At 49.6% G+C, this 17,500-nt stretch overlaps 3 protein-coding genes across 3 annotated transcripts in view; 2 read left to right on the forward strand and 1 right to left on the reverse strand.

The window, feature by feature from the left end:
• hmgxb3 (HMG box domain containing 3) overlaps nucleotides 1-8,620 on the reverse strand; it is a gene marked incomplete at its 3' end in the record, with an annotated part of 18,521 nt that extends 9,901 nt beyond the window's left edge. Inside the window, 10 exon segments of the mRNA XM_084448638.1 lie at nucleotides 329-469; nucleotides 610-708; nucleotides 2,943-3,028; nucleotides 3,515-3,621; nucleotides 3,777-4,009; nucleotides 5,057-5,302; nucleotides 5,736-6,281; nucleotides 6,522-6,696; nucleotides 7,214-7,393; nucleotides 8,556-8,620. Coding sequence (XP_084304764.1) covers nucleotides 329-469; nucleotides 610-708; nucleotides 2,943-3,028; nucleotides 3,515-3,621; nucleotides 3,777-4,009; nucleotides 5,057-5,302; nucleotides 5,736-6,281; nucleotides 6,522-6,696; nucleotides 7,214-7,380 — 1,800 coding nt within the window. The 5' untranslated portion in view covers nucleotides 7,381-7,393; nucleotides 8,556-8,620.
• Nucleotides 8,621-8,982: 362 nt separating this feature from the next.
• Nucleotides 8,983-10,232, forward strand: LOC311317271 (SLC35A4 upstream microprotein-like; the record flags this gene model as incomplete). The annotated part of the gene is made up of 3 exons (XM_084448345.1): nucleotides 8,983-9,235; nucleotides 9,519-9,617; nucleotides 10,035-10,232. The coding sequence occupies exons 1-3, from the start codon at nucleotides 9,221-9,223 to the stop codon at nucleotides 10,230-10,232; spliced, it is 312 nt and encodes a 103-aa protein (XP_084304471.1). The 5' UTR covers nucleotides 8,983-9,220.
• Nucleotides 10,233-10,743: 511 nt separating this feature from the next.
• Nucleotides 10,744-12,227, forward strand: LOC311317270 (putative UDP-sugar transporter protein SLC35A4; the record flags this gene model as incomplete). Its single annotated transcript, XM_084448344.1, has 1 exon — nucleotides 10,744-12,227. One exon carries the CDS (start codon nucleotides 10,744-10,746, stop codon nucleotides 11,713-11,715), a length of 972 nt encoding a protein of 323 aa, XP_084304470.1. The 3' UTR covers nucleotides 11,716-12,227.
• Nucleotides 12,228-17,500: the final 5,273 nt, after the last annotated feature.

The following is a 17,500-nucleotide window of genomic DNA, read 5'->3' on the forward strand; positions in this document are numbered from 1 at the left end:
AGAGAGGGAGAGAGAGATGGAGAGGGAGGGAGAGAGAGAGAGAGATGGAGAGGGAAAGGGGGAGAGGGAGGGAGAGAGAGAGATGGAGAGGGAGGGAGAGAGAGAGATGGAGAGGGAGGGAGAGAGAGAGAGAGAGGGAAAGGGGGAGAGGGATAGGGAGAAGGAGAGAGAGGCGGAGCGAGAGAGAGAGGGAGAAAGAGAGAGAGAGAGAGAAGGTTGACTCAGATAAGAGTACATGAACAGAGATGCCGTTCCTGTCGGCCTGTATTTTGACATGCAACAGCAGTGATGCACCTCTAGGTGAGGCTGGGCGGCCCTCCGGTCGTACCTTGGGGTCCTTGGCGTTCTTCCTGGACAGTTCCCAGCCACAGCAGGGGCACGAGGCGGGCTTGTGTCGGTTCTTATACACGTAGTCACAGGACGGGTTCTTACACCGGCCTCGGCCACGCGCAGTGGACAGACCCAGGTCCTGTGGACACACACACGCACATGCACACACACACGCACACACACACGCACACACGCGCGTCAATCAGGTTGCAGTAGTGTTTTCTCAGAGGTAGTGGAGGTCCAGAGCAGAGGAAGGGCTCAGACGGGCTCCCTACTGACCAGGTCGGCGGTGGACGTTTTGAGGGGAACCACAGACACCATCTGCACCCCGTTGTCTGTCAGGACGTAGTGACCGCTCTCCACACCGCCCGGAGAACCCTGCCAGACACCACGGGTGAGGAGGAGAGCAGACAAGGTGTGTGTGTGTGTGTGTGTGTGTGTGTGTGTGTGTGTGTGTGTGTGTGTGTGTGTGTGTTAGATATGCGCGGATGGAGTTTGAGCGCACCCGAATCCGCGTGCACTCATCAATCATCCACCCACCCGATGTAATTATCTTCTAAAATATAGAGACCCGCCTCCAACCCGCCAAACAGGAAGTTATTGTATTTACATTTAAATTATGTCCAGCCGTTCGTGCTCATTCGCTTTTCATATAGGCGCATTTTCTTGACTTAAACAATTTTAAGATTATAGGCTCGCTTTCGCAGGATCTCGGTTCACGAAGTGGTCGAGGGTATTTGAGTGAGCTGCTGGCAGGTCTCGCACTTTCTCACAGTTGTTATAATATAATATATATAATTTTAGTAGTTATTAAATACGAATAGGCCTATATAACTGACAAATCCACCCGCAATCCACCCGAAATTAATCACAATGTTGATTTTTATTGGCCCACCACGGGGGCCAATAAATGTTGCGGATATATCCACAATATTCGCATCTCTAGTGTGTGTGTGTGTGTATGTGTGTGTGTGTGTGCGAATGTGCATGTGTGCGTGTGTGCGTGTGTGTGCGTGTGTGTGCGTGCGTGTATGTGTGTGTATGTGTGTTAGGGACGGGAATTGGCAGTGACCTCCCGATCCGATTGTATCCCGACACTTGGGTGCCGATTCGATTTATATTGCGATTTTTGTGGTAATTGCGATTCTGTAATATTGCAATTCGATGACGTTTTTTTTTAACCTGGTGAGCCGAATTTCTTCCAGATTTGCGATTTGAATTGTGGAGGTGCAGCATGGATCTTCTCATTGTCGTCCGACATGTTTGCTGCTTCTTCTGAAAAATTATAAATTCTATACGATACCTGCTAAAAGTATCTCGATACTGATACTGAAACGATACCATGGCAAAAACCTAAAACATCAGGAAAAGTAGGAATAATACAATGTCAGGTGTAACCTACTGATCTCTGTTTGCTGTCTGCAGAGGCGGAGCAAGAATGTCAACTAAACTAAATAAATTACATATATAAATTGTAATAGATTGACTCATGGATGTTATGAGGTTACCCAGCTATTAGCATTGGGTTTAAATACGAAATATTACCAAATAGGCGCTTTTGCTTTTGGAAATCCTCCGCCACCGTCTAGAGCAGGCATTCCCAAACTGTGAGGCGGGCCTCCTCTGGGGGGCCCCAAAGAAATACAGGGGAGGCGCGGAGGGATGGTTAAAAATAAAATAAAATTAAAATTAAAAAGGGAAACTTTTAAAAAAAAAGATTTTTTAGAATTTTCAATGGTTTTTATGAATGAAACGTGATTTTAAAGGTCAGGAAATCTAAATAAATAATGGGAGAGATGTATACTGAATTTGTGGATAGTGCAGAGAGAGTCTCCCCCCGCAGGCATGAATGTATTGTGCGAAACGTTAACTAGCAACAGTTTGCAAAATTGACAAATTTCAGGGGTTAGGGGGGCGCGGGTGTGTCACTGTTTTCAGAGGGGAGGCCCACATTGATGGAGTTTGGAAACCCATGGTCTGGAGTAACCAACTGAGCAGCCCTCAGCCCTTTCACTTTCCATCGCGTCTTTGCAAACAATTTTACAAGTTTTTTTCCGTTAGATTTGTGTTTGCCCCAAACATTTGCAGAAATAAGCGAATGGTCTGAAATTAGTTTGGTGAGCTGGACAGACGGTTGACACGCGCACTCAGCTTAGAGAATAGCAGAGAGGAAAGGGAGTAGCAGAGGGACAGAGAGAAGCAGATCGCTACACACACACACACACACACACAGAGGGACAGAGTAGCAGAGAGGGAGAGAGACGCACACTGCCCCGACACACTGCCTCGACCCAACTCAGAAATACGGCTCATTCTTAAAAGTACCGGTACTAATAAAATGGGGTATTGTACCGTTTTTGACGGCAGGGCGGTACCTTTCTAGTATCTGTATACCGTGCAACACTACTTCTGACTGAATAATAACCGTAACCTAGCTACTACGCGAAGCGTTCAGTTCTAGCAGGAAGTTGTTTTTTGGTTGTTGTTTTTTATAACAAAAAAAACGATTTTGGGGCAGCAAATTTAAAAATCGTCACACACAAAAATCGCGATTTGTAACAGAATCGATTTTTTCTCCCATCCCTAATGTGTGTGTGTGTGTGTTTTCTCACCTGCCCCAGTGCGGTGTGTGTGTGGACAGCCTGGCCCAGCTGTTTCAGAGTGTTGGGTTTCAGAGCAGACATCTTCTCACTGAGAGCTGTGGTTAGAACAGAAACACCACAATGTTCACTGGGAAACCAGATCTATCTATCTATCTATCTATCTATCAATATGTGAATCATGAACCTCAACAACAAGCCTGAAATACAGCAGTTATATTTCTACTGTCAATTGACATGAGGATGAATGTGTACAGTACCAGAGGTTGTTTTGCTTTTGTTACTGGTCTCAGGTTGGCCTTTGGGGACGGTTATCCACTGAACCAGGGCCCGGCCTGCTCACAGCGAAGAAGAAGAACAACAACAACAACAACGACAAGTCGTCAGAACTGTGTGTTTACTAAACTAGCCAACATCTCTACGGACACAGCTGTGTTCTCTCTTCACACCAGGGGTGAGTTCAGCCCCGAAAAAACGTTAAACGGTGGAACACTCTGCTGGTTGTGTAACCGAGAGAACGTGTCGTTCAGCCTGGAACGTTTTGCAACGGTTTTGGTCAGGGCGTAACTCACTCCAGTTCTCACCTGCATTACAATAGGCAGGAAGGATGGGCCTCATGGGTCGCTTCTGACCAATCATATTGCTTCTCTCCTGACCTTTGACCCTGGTGCCAGGTGCTCTCACTACAGCTCTGTTCACAGACAGAATACAACAACAACAAAAACAACAAAAGTTTTAAAATGTCCAATCTAGACAAACATTCTCACAAGGCTTAATAAACAGTACACTTGCCTTGCCTAGTCAAATTAATATAATCACTTTTATCAACTGCACTACTGTACTTACATCACAGCTGTCTGCATCTGAGTGCTGCTGCCCTCTAGTGGTTGTCTTGCTGTTACTGCGTGCTGTGCTGGGCTCCTTCCCTCCCGGGGGGGAAGCCTGGCCACTCGCCTGCCCACAGAGGGCCTGGTGCTGGTGGGGGCCGCGGTCTGAGGGACCTCACTAGGGCTGGCCTGGGCCGGCTGTGAGGATGGCTTGGTAGAGGGGCCGCTGTCTTTTCTCTGGGTCTTCTTTGCCTTATTTCAAAAACATGGTGACTTTGATAAATAAGTACACCATGTGATCTTATCGAGCTGAAATACTCTGACACTAAATACTCATACTGGTATTGATTTAATGTTGGCTACCCTTAGGGTCTTCCTCAACGAACGAGTCCCCTTAGGGAAATCTGTGGCTGTCTCAGCTTCACTTTTAAGGTGTCTGAACACTGCCCCAACCAACACCAGCGCTGGATTGGTGTGCCATGTCTGTTGGTGACGGCTGAATGGATTTTCAGTAGAATTTTAAACTTCCACCATTCTAAGAACAACTGACAGAACTTTAGAACGCTGGGTGTTGGTATTAGGGTGGTGTTAATTGGGGCCGTGTGCAGGCACCCTTAAGCCTAATTTATGCTTCTTGAAAAATGTCGCTCGACAAAAAAAAAGTGTTGCTCGACATGTAGCATTTATGCTTCGGGCGGCACTTTGCGTCGTCTCTATGGCAACAATCAGCCGCACCCTTGTCATTTTGTTGCGCGTTTGTTGTCATTCTGAGAAAAGCGGCTTTCTGAGGTAAAGAGGTTATTCAGAGTATGGTTTTCATTGTGGTTTGTTTTCATTCGGATTGGGAAAGATGGCTGTACCGGTGTACCGGAATTCTTCCCACGAATTCCACAGTACTTGGGCATCTCTGTGAAGGGGCAGGGGTGAATTGTATAGATGGGGATATCTCCTCACAAGCTCGGAGAGACGTTCCTCTACTCCTTCCATGACAGCCAAACGTCAAATGACAGCCAAAACTAAAACAAGGCCGCGGATCAAGCATATCCATGGCAACGCACAAGCCTTCTATCTAGCTATCCAATCACACTTGAGCGACAATGTGACGGAGTCGGTGACGTTAGAAAAATCTGTTGGTGTACGACTGCCCGCGGCGACACTTTTTTTCACAAAAAAGTGTCGCCCATGACGTCAAGTGTCGAGTGACGGTTTTCTTTGTCGCTCGACGAAGCATAAATTAGGCCTTACAGCCAGTATAACTACTGAGACAAACATAGGATCCAGCTGAGACGTGACACTCACGGTGGGCGCCCACTTCCCCCCCAGTTCCCTGCCACACTCGGGGCAGGAGGGCGGTTTGTGGCGGGTCACGTAGACGTACGGGCAGCCGGGAGTCTGGCACCGTCCCCGCCCTCTCCTGGTGTAGGTCTTCACCTCCATCCGGTAGGGTTGGGGGTCACGCTCCCTCCCGGACGAGGGGCCGACAGGCACCACGACCACGGGGCCCACGCCACCGGACCCGGGCAGCGCCCGAGGCTCCAGCAGGCCCTGACCAAGCACAACAACACCACACATGTGTCACGTTCATTTGTAAAGTTGTGATTTTTATAAATTGTAAATTTGTAACTTGTAAATCTGTAATTTGTAACTGAGTATTACAGTTTATCTGTAGGATAATCTTGGATTCGGCAGCAACATTTCACTGTGACTGTATACCGTACATTACACGCGACAAATAAAAGAAATCTTGAATCTTGATCTTGACATATTGGAGGAACAGACACAAAGCAGGGAATGGCATATCAGAAGTTTTTAGGTGCTAAAATCATTTCTTTCCCCATTCGTTATTAGTTAGATGGATAGTCAGTTTGTTCTTTTCCATAACTAGTTGGTTAGTCCTGGAAGTACACTACCATTGTAACTACAAGGAGGCCGTGGCTTTCTAACTAGGTGTGTGTGTGTAGGTGTTTCTAACACTAACCTGACCAGGTATGATGGTGACCAGCTGAGCGGTCTCCCCCCTGACCTGCTGCGCCGCCACCCCCCTGCCGCGCCCCTCCTCCGTCGCCATGCCCACCACACCGTAACCCCCGCCCGCCGAGTTAGGCCCCTCCCCTCCCGGTGGCGCTCCAGCTCCGGCTGGCTTCCGGGCGCCGTAGCCGGCCGCGGGGATGGACGCGGAGGAAGAGGACGGGCACAGGGACGAAGGACGGCCGACACCCCGCAGCGTTCCGGGGCGAGACGGGCCGGCGGCGGCGGCGTCCTCGGGCGCCAGGCCCTCGACGGTGACACACTGCTCCGCCAGCTCCACCTCGCTGCCCAGGGCCAGGGGGGCGAAGCTGGGCTCCTGGGTCAGGGAGAGGGAGGGCAGGCCCCCGTCACCCGCCGAGGGCTCCATGCACACCTCCGTCCGGGAGTGGGCCTGGTCGGACGAGGAAGAGGAGGCCCTTTTAGGCAGCAGGACGTAGTTGGCCCTGGGGAGGATCTTCCGGAAGCCCGACAGGTCCTGAGAGGGCGCCAGGGACGTCTGAGGACGACAGGAGAGAAGCGAGAAGACGCAGAGGAGAAATGACTCAGGTGTTACGACAATGTTATATCACGCTAATAAGCAGTGTGTTCCAGAATTCTTCCTCTCCAAAGAGTTGCCTCATACCTCCGCCATCAGGAGGAAACAAAATATGAAAACAGCCAGAACAAGAACCAACAAGATGGGCGCTCACAGGAACAGACGGTGGATGATCGCCCCTCCCACGCTTTTAAAACTCACCGTGTCTGTCCCGTCCCTCTCCAGCTTGGCCTTCTCCAGGTAGTAGCCCTTGTCCGCCACATTGAGCCTCCTCCAGGTCTCGCTGATGCGCTTGTTGATCTCGGACTGCGGCAGGCTTGGGTGCTCCTGCTGCATAGACTGGTGAACGTCGAAGTAGTACAGCAGGTAGGCAGACCTACAGGGACGAGATATTTTCAATTCATTTCAAACCTTTATTTATACTCGTAAAGCACTGAGGTTTCCCTCATTTACAGTGCTGACGAGTTCACACGGATACACAAGTAACAACAGAACAAATATAATATACAATAATTATTATTATTATTATTAAAAACAATTACAGGTCGAAGTACAAATGTCAAGAGCCATGGATTTAAATTATGCGACTGAAGGAAGTACCTCAAGCTTTAGAGTCTGTTGTAGAGTATTCCATGTATAAGGAGCATATGCATTTAAAAACATATAGAAGGAGGGTGTACGCACACAATAAATAAGAAATGTCTTATTTATATGGTACAAACGACCAGATTTCACACTAAAGATAAAGTGAGTGGGATATCTTTGTCCTTATTGGCAGTAGTGGGTCAATTTTCTTTTTAACCTTCATTCAACTAGGCAAGAACATATTTTGAAGCAGCAACCTAGGGGTAGAGTTCGAGCTAGAGAGTTTAAGCTACCTGGGTTTAAGCTACCTGGGTTTTTTGGGTTTCTCTACGGTCTCTTCCTGCGCCTTGTTCCTCTTCCTCCTCTTCGGAGAGGCGACTTCCATCAGGGGGCAGCAGCTCTCCACCTCCTCCCCCATCCTGACGTCCATCTCCTCATACACCTCCACCGTCTCCAGTGTCTCCATGGTGTCCATGACAGTAGGGGAGCTGTGTGTGTGTGTGTGTGTGTGTGTGTGTGTGTGTGTGTGTGTGTGTGTGTGTGTGTGTGTGTGTGTGTGTGTGTGTGTGTGTGTGTGTGTGTGTGTGTATGGGGGGGTTATAATGTTATTTATACAACGGTTCTGGTTCTTGATTCTGATTGGCTGGAAGCCGTGTTAAAATACTTTGTAACACACACCTGGGACCGCATATCATTCCATTTTCAGTATTAATGCGCTTCCCATTTGATCCAATGCATTGTAGTTGTTGTTGTTGCTTGGCAACCCATTTGTTAGGGGAACTATTTTGCTCCGCGGAATTGAGGGAATGATGCTTCGTTTTGAATAAATGTTAATATTTTACATTGCTGTGTGTCTATTTTACACTAATAGCTGTAGTAACCGTTGTATAAAAGCAATAAACCACTCGAGGCCGTGTGCTATAGTGATTTTATAACGCCCCCTAGCTGTTATAAAATCACAATAACACACGGCCTCGAGTGGTTTATTGCTTAAGTATTGGGAACGCCTTGAGCGGGATTCGAACTCGGGTCTCCCGCTCCTCAAGCGCTCGCATGACCAAGAGGACTGACCCACTGGCACTGCTGCTTACGGGCCTCATGAGGTACAGTTTTATGTATGTACGTAAGCACACAGTCTTAACTTTGCTATGTAAGATATAGGCTACAGCTGGCCTATTACTGACTGAAACATTTGTTTCCATACATCCTACTGCCTGACCACGCTAGGAAGAGCATCTACATAACACTGCATGTTGGAAGAGTGAACAAACGTCAAAGAGGTCATGGCAACCGAGAAAATGTCAAGCACCAACACCGTGGGGACGAGGGAGTGCTTTGGCAGGGGCAGTGGGAGATGGGTGCCACGTCCTGTCACGTCCTGTCGGGCCTCACTACGCCACACGTGGAGCTAAATATTGTTCAGCTACTGTAGCTAACATGATTAGCTGTCTGTTCCCCGTAACATGAGAAACCCCAGAAACAAATCTAGCTTTAGATGAACATGAAGGAGTCAACAACTAAACATACGGCTGCTTCTCTACGCCCTAATGCAGGCCTCTCCTCTGTGAAATCTAGATTATTCGGGAGTCTTTATACTGACTGCAGACTCGACATATTATCCAATGAGAAGCCTTCTTATTGAAACCTTACCTCTGACACGGAGAGGAACTCCACAAATCGATCCAAAACAGGTTCAAACGACACTGAAAACGCTCCGGATTTCATCGATAGAAGAAAATGTGTACGTTTTCAATAATCGACGTAAAATCGCGTTTCAAGTATTTACACAAGGGCCTAGAAACGGTGCTCGGTTCGTCCGAGCCTCGCAGTAAACATGGCGCTTTGTTGCCATGGTCGTCAACCAATCCAGTAACGGAATGAATAGCTACGCGCCAATCACAGAATACGTTTTAGCCACGTGAAAGCAATGCTGAACAACGCTAGCGCTAGCGGTCATGCTAGCTTAGCACGTTAGTAAGAACAGATCTGGAATCAGCCATCTGTCAAAATCCTACATCCAAGATTTGCAGTTGGTGAAAGGCGAGACTGATTTGCATTCAGTGGTTAAGGACAACTTTATTCTATGCGACAAGATGTACTATAGCGAACTAGATTATTTTAGTTCGGTTAGAACAATTCTAGATCTGTTAGAAAGTTGTGTATTTATTATAAATAACGTAACATAAAGCCTTGAACTTCGTAAAGTCGTCGCCCAGACAACATAACATGGTTCAGACCAGATAAATCGCATTGATGAACTTTTGGCGACTGTCCAGGCGTTGAAGTCGAGCACAGAACACACTAATTGAGCAAAAATGGCGGATGACAAGGTGAGCACTGTATTCTGGCTTCAATCTTATTATTTTCACATGTCTTGTCAGATGACTTGAACTCACCGACCACCTCTAATTTCCTTCCAACAAGTGATTGAAACGGTAGGCTGGTAAAACGCATGTTTGTTGTTGAGTTGAACGTTACAGAGTTCATGGTAGCTAGCTAACGTTAGCTGTGACTTCTAGAAACTTCACCTGCTACTAGTGAAGACTTGTGCATGACATCGAAGCTCCTTTCTCGTCAGTCTCGTTGTGTTCTTGTCGTGTTGTGCGGTGCTAGGACCCTCTCAAGCAGCTGAAGGACCTGACAAAGCTCAAGAGTCAACTGGAGGAGATCCAGAGACGAGTGGAGAGCGAGGTGTCTGCAGGAATCCCACAGGTAGCTTAGCTAAGTTATTGTTCATATCTTGCCCTGTGATGGGTGAAGAAGCCTGCTGAAGGTTTCCCTCTCTGAGACACACATACGACATATGCCAATAGGTTGGAGGTGCAAACAAACACGCATTGGAAGTGCTACGTGGATTTATATTGAAAACATGTTTTTGTGTATCTTTAAAAGAATAGGTTTGGTTTCAGTAGTTGATCTGTGAATCTTCGCTCAACCTAGTGCTGCATTGACAGTCTTAGTCTTGGAAGTAATTGTTGCCTTGTAACGTTTGCTTAATGATAAGCCACAGGAAGTCCTTTCCACATACGTTCTCATGAGTAGTCACCCAGCTGTGTACACTGTAAACACTGATAACGGTGTAAATGCCAGTCTGCAGTATATTGAACTTTGGCTCCCTTTCTGTCTCAGGGAAGCAGTGTGCTTGGCTCCCCCTTCCTGAAGGGCCTCCTTGCAGGATATGTGGTGGCCAAGCTCCGCTCCTCTGCCATTTTGGGAGTGCTACTGGGAACAATCACTGGCATCTACGCCGCTCAGAACTATCAGGTGCCCAACATCGAAAGCACCGTCAAAGACTACTTCAACAACATGAAGAAAGGACCAAAGTAATTTAGGAGAGGTAGTCCTGACTCTTCTCCTGCTGCTCTGAGGTTCAGAGGCAGAGGCTTGCAGAGGCTTACAGTATAGAGACGGAAGCTCCGAACATCTCCTGTATAAACTGGACTGAGTGTATTGTGATTTAGGGATTTGCGGGGATTGTAACTGCTTGCCTTAGTAATGTGGCCTGGTGCAGCCATCTAAGCCTGTTTTATTTTGAATCAAGGTTGTTAGAAGCAGGGGAGAAAAGTGTCCCATTACATATTTTGTATGCATAGTTACAGCATATCAAAACACAAGCATATCCTGACCACTTGAAAATAATGTATTAAGGCTCGATAGATTTTGCCTTTATTTATGGGATTAAGTCGGCCTATTTTTAATGCTTGGGGTTTAAAACTTTGTTCTCTTTTTACATAGTTCTGTCACTTTAGATATTTCCGACTGTGTTAGAGATCTTGCATTTGCACATTCCGACACAGTGGAGAGTGAAGCCTATTATCTGTGACATGCTGCAGTGAGAATGATAGTGATCCAGAACATGGGTCCTGGTTCCCCACACCGTCCCGAGAGACAGTGGGTGAAGAGGGTCCAGTGGATGGTCCTGCTGGGGCTCATGGTCCTCATCTACGGCTCCCACGCCCCCCTCATCGCCCTCACCAAGGTGGACGGCCGGGTCCCCTTTAGCCCCTCCTCCTGTGTGATCATGATCGAGTTAGCCAAGCTCCTGGTCTCGCTGGCCACTCTGTTCCTGACCGGAGGAGTGTCCTCCCTGTGCGGGGCCCCGGCCCTCGTGGCCCCCTACGCCCTCCCTGCTGTGCTCTACGCCCTGAACAACAACCTGGTGGTCCTCATGCAGGCCTACATGGACCCCAGCTCCTACCAGGTCCTCAGCAACCTGAAGATCGCCTCCACCGCCCTCCTCTACTCCTCCTGCCTGGGCAAGAGGCTGCGGCCCGCCCAGTGGCTGGCCCTGGGGATCCTCACGGGGGCCGGGGCGGTCCACAGCTACAGCAGCCTGGATGTGGGGGACCCGGCTGGGGTAGAGGCTGAGGCGAGTACCAGGCTTCACGTCACGCCGTGGGGCCTTGTGCTGGTGCTGGTGTACTGCTTGGTCTCAGGGCTGGCGGCGGTCTACACCGAGAGGGTCCTGAAGAGCCAGCGACTGCCCCTCAGCCTCCAGAACCTCTACCTCTACGTGTTCGGAGTGGCCGTCAACGGGCTCTCTCACGTGTCCAGCGGGGCCAGTGAACAGGGTTTCCTGGAAGGGTTCTCGGGGGCGGTGTGGGCCATCGTGGCGGGCCAGGCGGCCAACGGCCTGCTGATGTCTGTGGTTCTGAAGCACGGGAGTGGCATCACCCGGCTGTTCGTCATCTCCTGCTCCATGCTGGTCAACGCCCTGCTGTCCTGGGCGGTCCTGGGCCTCCAGCTCACCCCCCTCTTCCTGCTGCCTGTGTCCATGATCGGCCTGGCCGCCTACTTGTACTACAGCTAGCGGAGCGTCCGCTCGGAGCCCTGGGAACCTGAAATGCAGGCGTCTACACTTGACATAGATTTTGATGGGTTTTGTGTTTTTTTTCCCCCTCCCCTTTTGAGATGTTGAGTTTTCTGTTTTCTATCTCATCCTATTATTTAATTTCCTCGTTTCTCTTTGTGGACCATTTAGCTAGTTAGTCATGTTTAAGGTCTGTCAACTTTATCGGCGATCAAGCAATAAAGGCAGCACTTTAGGCGAGACTTGCAGGCTTCAACGCGGTGTAGTCACAGGCCTATTAATTACCCATAAACCACTGAGTGCACTGAATTAGTTTTCTTTGGCTTTTGTTTTATTATTAGCGTTCATCAAGTGCAACCATATTCCTCACATGGACCTGCCTTTTCTGTTATCATTTTCTTCATAGTTACAGAACATTACATCTCAAGAGTGGTACTGTGATTGTGATCATGGTCATGTTATTATCTCTGCCAAATCAAACGTCAGTGACAAAATACAATGGTACAGAAAGTGTAAATGAATGTGTTTAAGTGCTATAATAAAAAATATATATTTAAGGCAAGTGGTTTGTTTGTTTTTATTCAAGTAGTAGTCAGTTGTACTACAGTTGCAATATTCCTCATGCAGCTCTTCTCACCATGAGCACAGGACCGCCGGGTCTCAGTGTGACTGGGATAAGCTCTCTGCTCTGGGGTGACCTTGAACTGAGAGAGCATCCTTGAGCCCTGCTAGTTCTGGGGAAGAAGAGGGTGTGGAGGACACTGGATTAGAACCTTCTAGATCATTTTACAAGTATTGTTCCTTATGGGAAAAACAAAAGTAATTTGACTATAATAGGAGAGAGTTCATTCTGACTACAAAAGTAGTATTTAAATCAGGAAGCGTAGAGGTTCTCTGCAGTTGAGGAACTCGATCAACCAATCAGTTTTTCAGTCAACCAACATCAAACAACTGATCAATCAATCTGCCAACCAATCAATCAAATCAAATTGATCTACCATTCAATCAAATGTAATATTTGTAGCACATTTTCAACACGTGAAGAAAAGATCCATGGTAAATGGAAAAGCCGCTCATTCACCCACTCATTCACACACCAGTGGCAGCAGCTGCCATGCAAGGCGTTAGTCTGCTCATTGGGAGAAATTTGGGGTTCAGTGTCTCGCCCAAGGACACTTCGACATGTGGACAGGAGGAGCCGGGATTCGATCCGCCGACCCTACGATCATCAGGCGACCCGCTCTACCTCCTGAGCCACAGCCGCCCCAGGGATGAGTCCCGGGGATGAGTCACCGTTGCGCAGCTGCCTGTTGTCCGCCTGGAGCTGCTGGTTCTGGGCTGACAGGTACACGGCGTCCCGGACGGCGTCCAGCAGAACGCTCCGGTACCGGCCCTCCGACGCCCGCCGCTGCTCCACACACACCTGCCGGAACACCCGGAACACCTGGGCCAGGGGACAACACACACTACATCACATCACTTTACATTACATTACATGGTAAATGGACTGGTTTGGGGTCATCCAAAACCTTCAGGCCATGCATTCCGTTGGGTGTCCGGTATGTCGGACAGTCCTGGATAGCATGGTCTGCGGTTTGTTCCTCAGCGCCACACTCGCACGCCGCACAGGATACCAAGCCCCATCTGTGCATCGATGAGCGGAAGCGTCCGCCGGTTTGGTAATCGGTTTGGTTTGGACGCCGGTTCGGTAATCCTCTGATAGCCCACACTGAGCCCCACGCGAGGGCCCTATACCTGTAGACTCTCCTCCCTGAGAGAGAGCATCTCCCGCTGGTGGCGGCGGTGCTGGTCTTCCAGGTCTCTCTCTGCCTGCTGGGTCTCCGTGCGCAGGGCCTCCACCTGGAGCAGCAGCAGCCTCCTCTCTCTGCCCAGGATCCGCAGCTCTCGCTGGGGGCCATCGAGCTGACGGCCAGGCGGGCGGGCGGGCGGGTGAGAGAGATGTCAGACAGCCTGTTTAGATTTGGTTTTAGGACGCGCTTTGGACGATCAGATCACTAGTGGACAGCGAGAGACACCGCCGTTTACACCTGTGTCTATCACGCGTCTCCAAATCTGTCCAGCTGACCACTTGTGTTCATAACCATAGTAGCTCATTCACTCCTGTCACACAGCTGTTCTATGTAAACAAATCAATAATCAGTTTGATTCGATCAGATTTTTTTTTCAAGTGTGCATGAAAGCAACCGAAGATGTCTGAAGAACTAAAATACATAGTAGGAGTAGGCTACTCCAACTGTTTCGATTGATAGGACAAAGTCATTTGCGACTTTCAAAAGAGCGCGGGATACAAAAAAGAACAAATATCCTGCATCGATGACATGTTTTCCTGTTACGTCTTTATCATTAGCATTTAGACTACTAGGGGCGGCTGTAGCTCAGTTGGTAGAGCGGGTCGTTCAATGATTGAAGGGTCAGTGGTTTGAATCCCAGCTCCGACTGTCCACATGTCGAAGTGTCTTTGAGCAAGACACCTAACCCCAAAATTGCTCCCAATGAGCAGGTTAGCACCTTGCATGGCAGCTAACGCCATTGGTGTGTGAATGGGTGGATGAGAGGCCATTGTAAAGCGCTTTGAGTGCCGCTAAGGTGGAAAAGCGCTATATAAGTGTAGTCCATTTACCATTTACTAAAGATATGTGGTCAAATGCGTCCCAGACCACCTCAGCAAGTGATTTGAGTAAACGTTTCACCATGCGTTTTGGTGGTGGTTTACACTTCTATTTAGCGCTGTCCACCTGTGATCTGATCGTCCAAAACGCGTCCTAAAACCAAGTCTAAACAGGATCTAAGAAGTTTACAATCCATTTGCGATTTACAGTACAATTTAGAGTACACATTACATGAGTGTATCAGAGTAGGAATACATAGAGTGTGTGTGTGTGTGTGTGTGTGTGTGTGTGTGTGTGTGTGTGTGTGTGTGTGTGTGTGTGTGTGTGTGTGTGTGTGTGTGTGTGCGTGTGGGGGGTGGGGCTAACCTGTTCCTCCACGGTATCTCTGTCCATCCTCTCCACCTCCTCCTGGATCAGTCTCCCATGATCCTCCCTGAGCCCGGCCCTCCGCTCCTGGGCCCTGGCGTAGTCCGACAGGCGTGAGTCCTCCAGCGGTCAAAAGAACCATCCGTTATTCAGTCAGAGAGAACACACACCAAGCAGGGATACTGTGACACCAAACACTCACTCACCAGGTCCCCGTTATAATATTGTCCACAGAGGTGCGCTATCTGAAGTTTGGAGGGTTTTTTTGTACCTGGTCTGAGTGCTGGTGTTTGACCCCGCGACTCCCCTCCTCCTCCTCCTTCTCCTCCTCCTCCTCCTCCTCCTCTCTCAGAGCCTCTCGGAGCTGCTGGATCCGGCCGACCCTCTCCCGGACCTCCTGCTCCCCCACCTTGCCCTCTGAGAGCAGGGAGCAAAATGCACGAACACCTCCTCACAGAGCGGCTCATGCCGCGGTGCTCGGCGCCAGGGAAGCCGTGGCGTTGCACTCTTCATCTACAGTACCTTACATGAAACTGCGTTTAGCTATGTGGGCAGTCAGGGAGAACAGTTCTGTCCAGTGCTTGAACATTACATTCTAGTGTGTGACGAGTCAGGCCCTAACCTTGGGAGTGCTGAGGTTCTCTCCTCATGGCTGTCTGAAATACCTCTGAGGTGTTCTGCCATCTCCCGCCTCAGCTGGTCCTGTAGGTCTCTCCTCCTCTGGTCTCTCCTCCTCTCCGGTATCTCGCCACGGTCAGTGCTGTGGTCACCGTCAGTAGGCGCGCTCTCAGGGGAGTGCAGTTCCTGCACAAACAACACAGTAAGTCAGAGTCACGCGGTCTGCGACATCCAAACATTCACATCTTTTCACGGTGAGGTCGGGAACCTGGATTTTCTCTCTCGTCTTCTCGGACTTTGCTTTCCTTTTCTCCCAGGACTGGTCTTTGACGATCTGGTGAGCAGAGCACATCAAACATGGTGGGTCGAATTAAGGAGAGAGAGAGAGAGACCTTTGACCTTTAGCAAACCCTTTATTGGCTCAATTAGTACCTTCAAGGATCAGACCATTCCACCGAACAACAAAGAAATGAATGAAAAATGAAAACCAACTGCCCATTTTCAACAACAGCACACACATATACATATAAACCACACCCATACAAAACACTTTAAAATGCCAGAATTAGATTGTTGTCTTCTACTGTGCATAAAACATTCTCCACCCCCCACTTGCCCATGAACAGCTCCACATTGGAGGTCATTGTATAGTATGTGAACTCGACTTGTAGTCAAGCTGCCACAAACCCCCTGACCATTAACTCTGGGTCCACAGACCCCGCCCCTTTTATCTCATTTCCTCTCGTCAACCAGATACCCATTTTAGCCTCTGTAAACAGGAAATTGACAAGGCTGACCCTTTTGCGTAATGGATCACTGTAGCTTGGAGCAAGAATAAACCTGCAATCCTCAAAGTCCTCCCCCAGCCCTACCATCCACTGCCGTACTAACTGAAACAACTGCCCCAACCTCGACCATACTGTAGGTGCCCAAGTGTTTCTTCCTCTTGGCTCGATATGTGCTCTGTGTGTGTTTGTGGCCACAGCCGCGTGCACAATCCTCCCCTGGAGATCCGCAGTCCCTTTCTCAGTGGGAGGTGTGTCCAGCCACTTCCAGCTGCGTCGTGGAGACGCCCCCGGTGGAAACGCCTCCGACCACCTCGACTCCGGCAGACCGGTTAGCGAGTTCGTGTGCAGGACTTTGAGCGTGACGTGGTACAGGCCTTTCTTTGACACCTCGCTGAAGTGGTTGAGTTCAGGTGTTCCGAAGGACAGAAGTGGCCCCGTCCTCCTCCGCCTGCTCCTCCTCTCTTGGGAAAGAGCAGCCGCTCCTCTGTGACGCTCCGCCGACCGCCTCTCTCTCCAGCGCCTCCCCGAAGCTCCCTGGGAGAGAACGCGTCACCTCCTCCAGCGTCCTCTGCATCACCCGTGCTGATCTGAGACACGCCTCTTCACTCAGCGTGACGGCGGTCTTCCATCTCCCCTGCTCTCTCAGCTGTGCCAGCTTTGTGAGACCCGCCCCCTACAGAACTCTCCGAAAGGTGACCGACTCCAGAGAGGGAGAGAGAGAGAGAAGGAGAGAGAGGGAGGTGGAGATGGAGAGACAGACAGAGAGAGAGAGAGAGAGAGGGAGAGAGAGAGAGAGAGAGGGGGAGAGAGAGACAGACAGAGAGAGAGAGGGAGAGAGAGAGAGAGAGAGAGAGAGGGAGAGAGAAAGAGAGAGGGAGGGAGGGTGAGAGAGAGGGAGGGATTGAGGGAGGGAGAGAGAGGGAGAGAGAGGGGGAGAGAGAGACAGAGAGAGAGAGAGAGAGGGAGAGAGAGAGAGAATGAGAGAGAGAAAGAGAGAGGGAGGGGGAGAGAGAGGGAGGGATTGAGGGAGGGAGAGAGAGGGAGAGAGAGAGGGAGAGAGAGAGGGAGAAGACGAGATGGAGAGAGAGAGGGAAGAGAGAGAGGGAGAAAGAGAGAGAGAGGAGGGGAGAGAGAGGGGGAGAGAGGTAAGAGAGAGAGGGGGTGAGAAACAGAGAGAGAGAGGGGGAGAGAGAGGGAGAGAGAGAGGGGGGGTGAGCAAGAGGGAAGAGAGAGAGGGAGAGAGACAGACAGAGAGATATAAAGGGAGAGAGGGAGGAAGAGAGAGAGAGGGGGAGAGCGAGAGAGAGAGAAAGAGAGAGGGAGAGAGAGAAAGGAGAGAAAGAGGGAGGGAGAGAAAGAGAGAGAGAAGAGGGGGAGAGGGAG

The sequence above is a fragment of the Borostomias antarcticus genome (genome assembly GCF_949987555.1).
Source record: "Borostomias antarcticus genome assembly, chromosome: 14".
Classification (NCBI taxonomy): Eukaryota; Metazoa; Chordata; class Actinopteri; order Stomiiformes; family Stomiidae; genus Borostomias; species Borostomias antarcticus.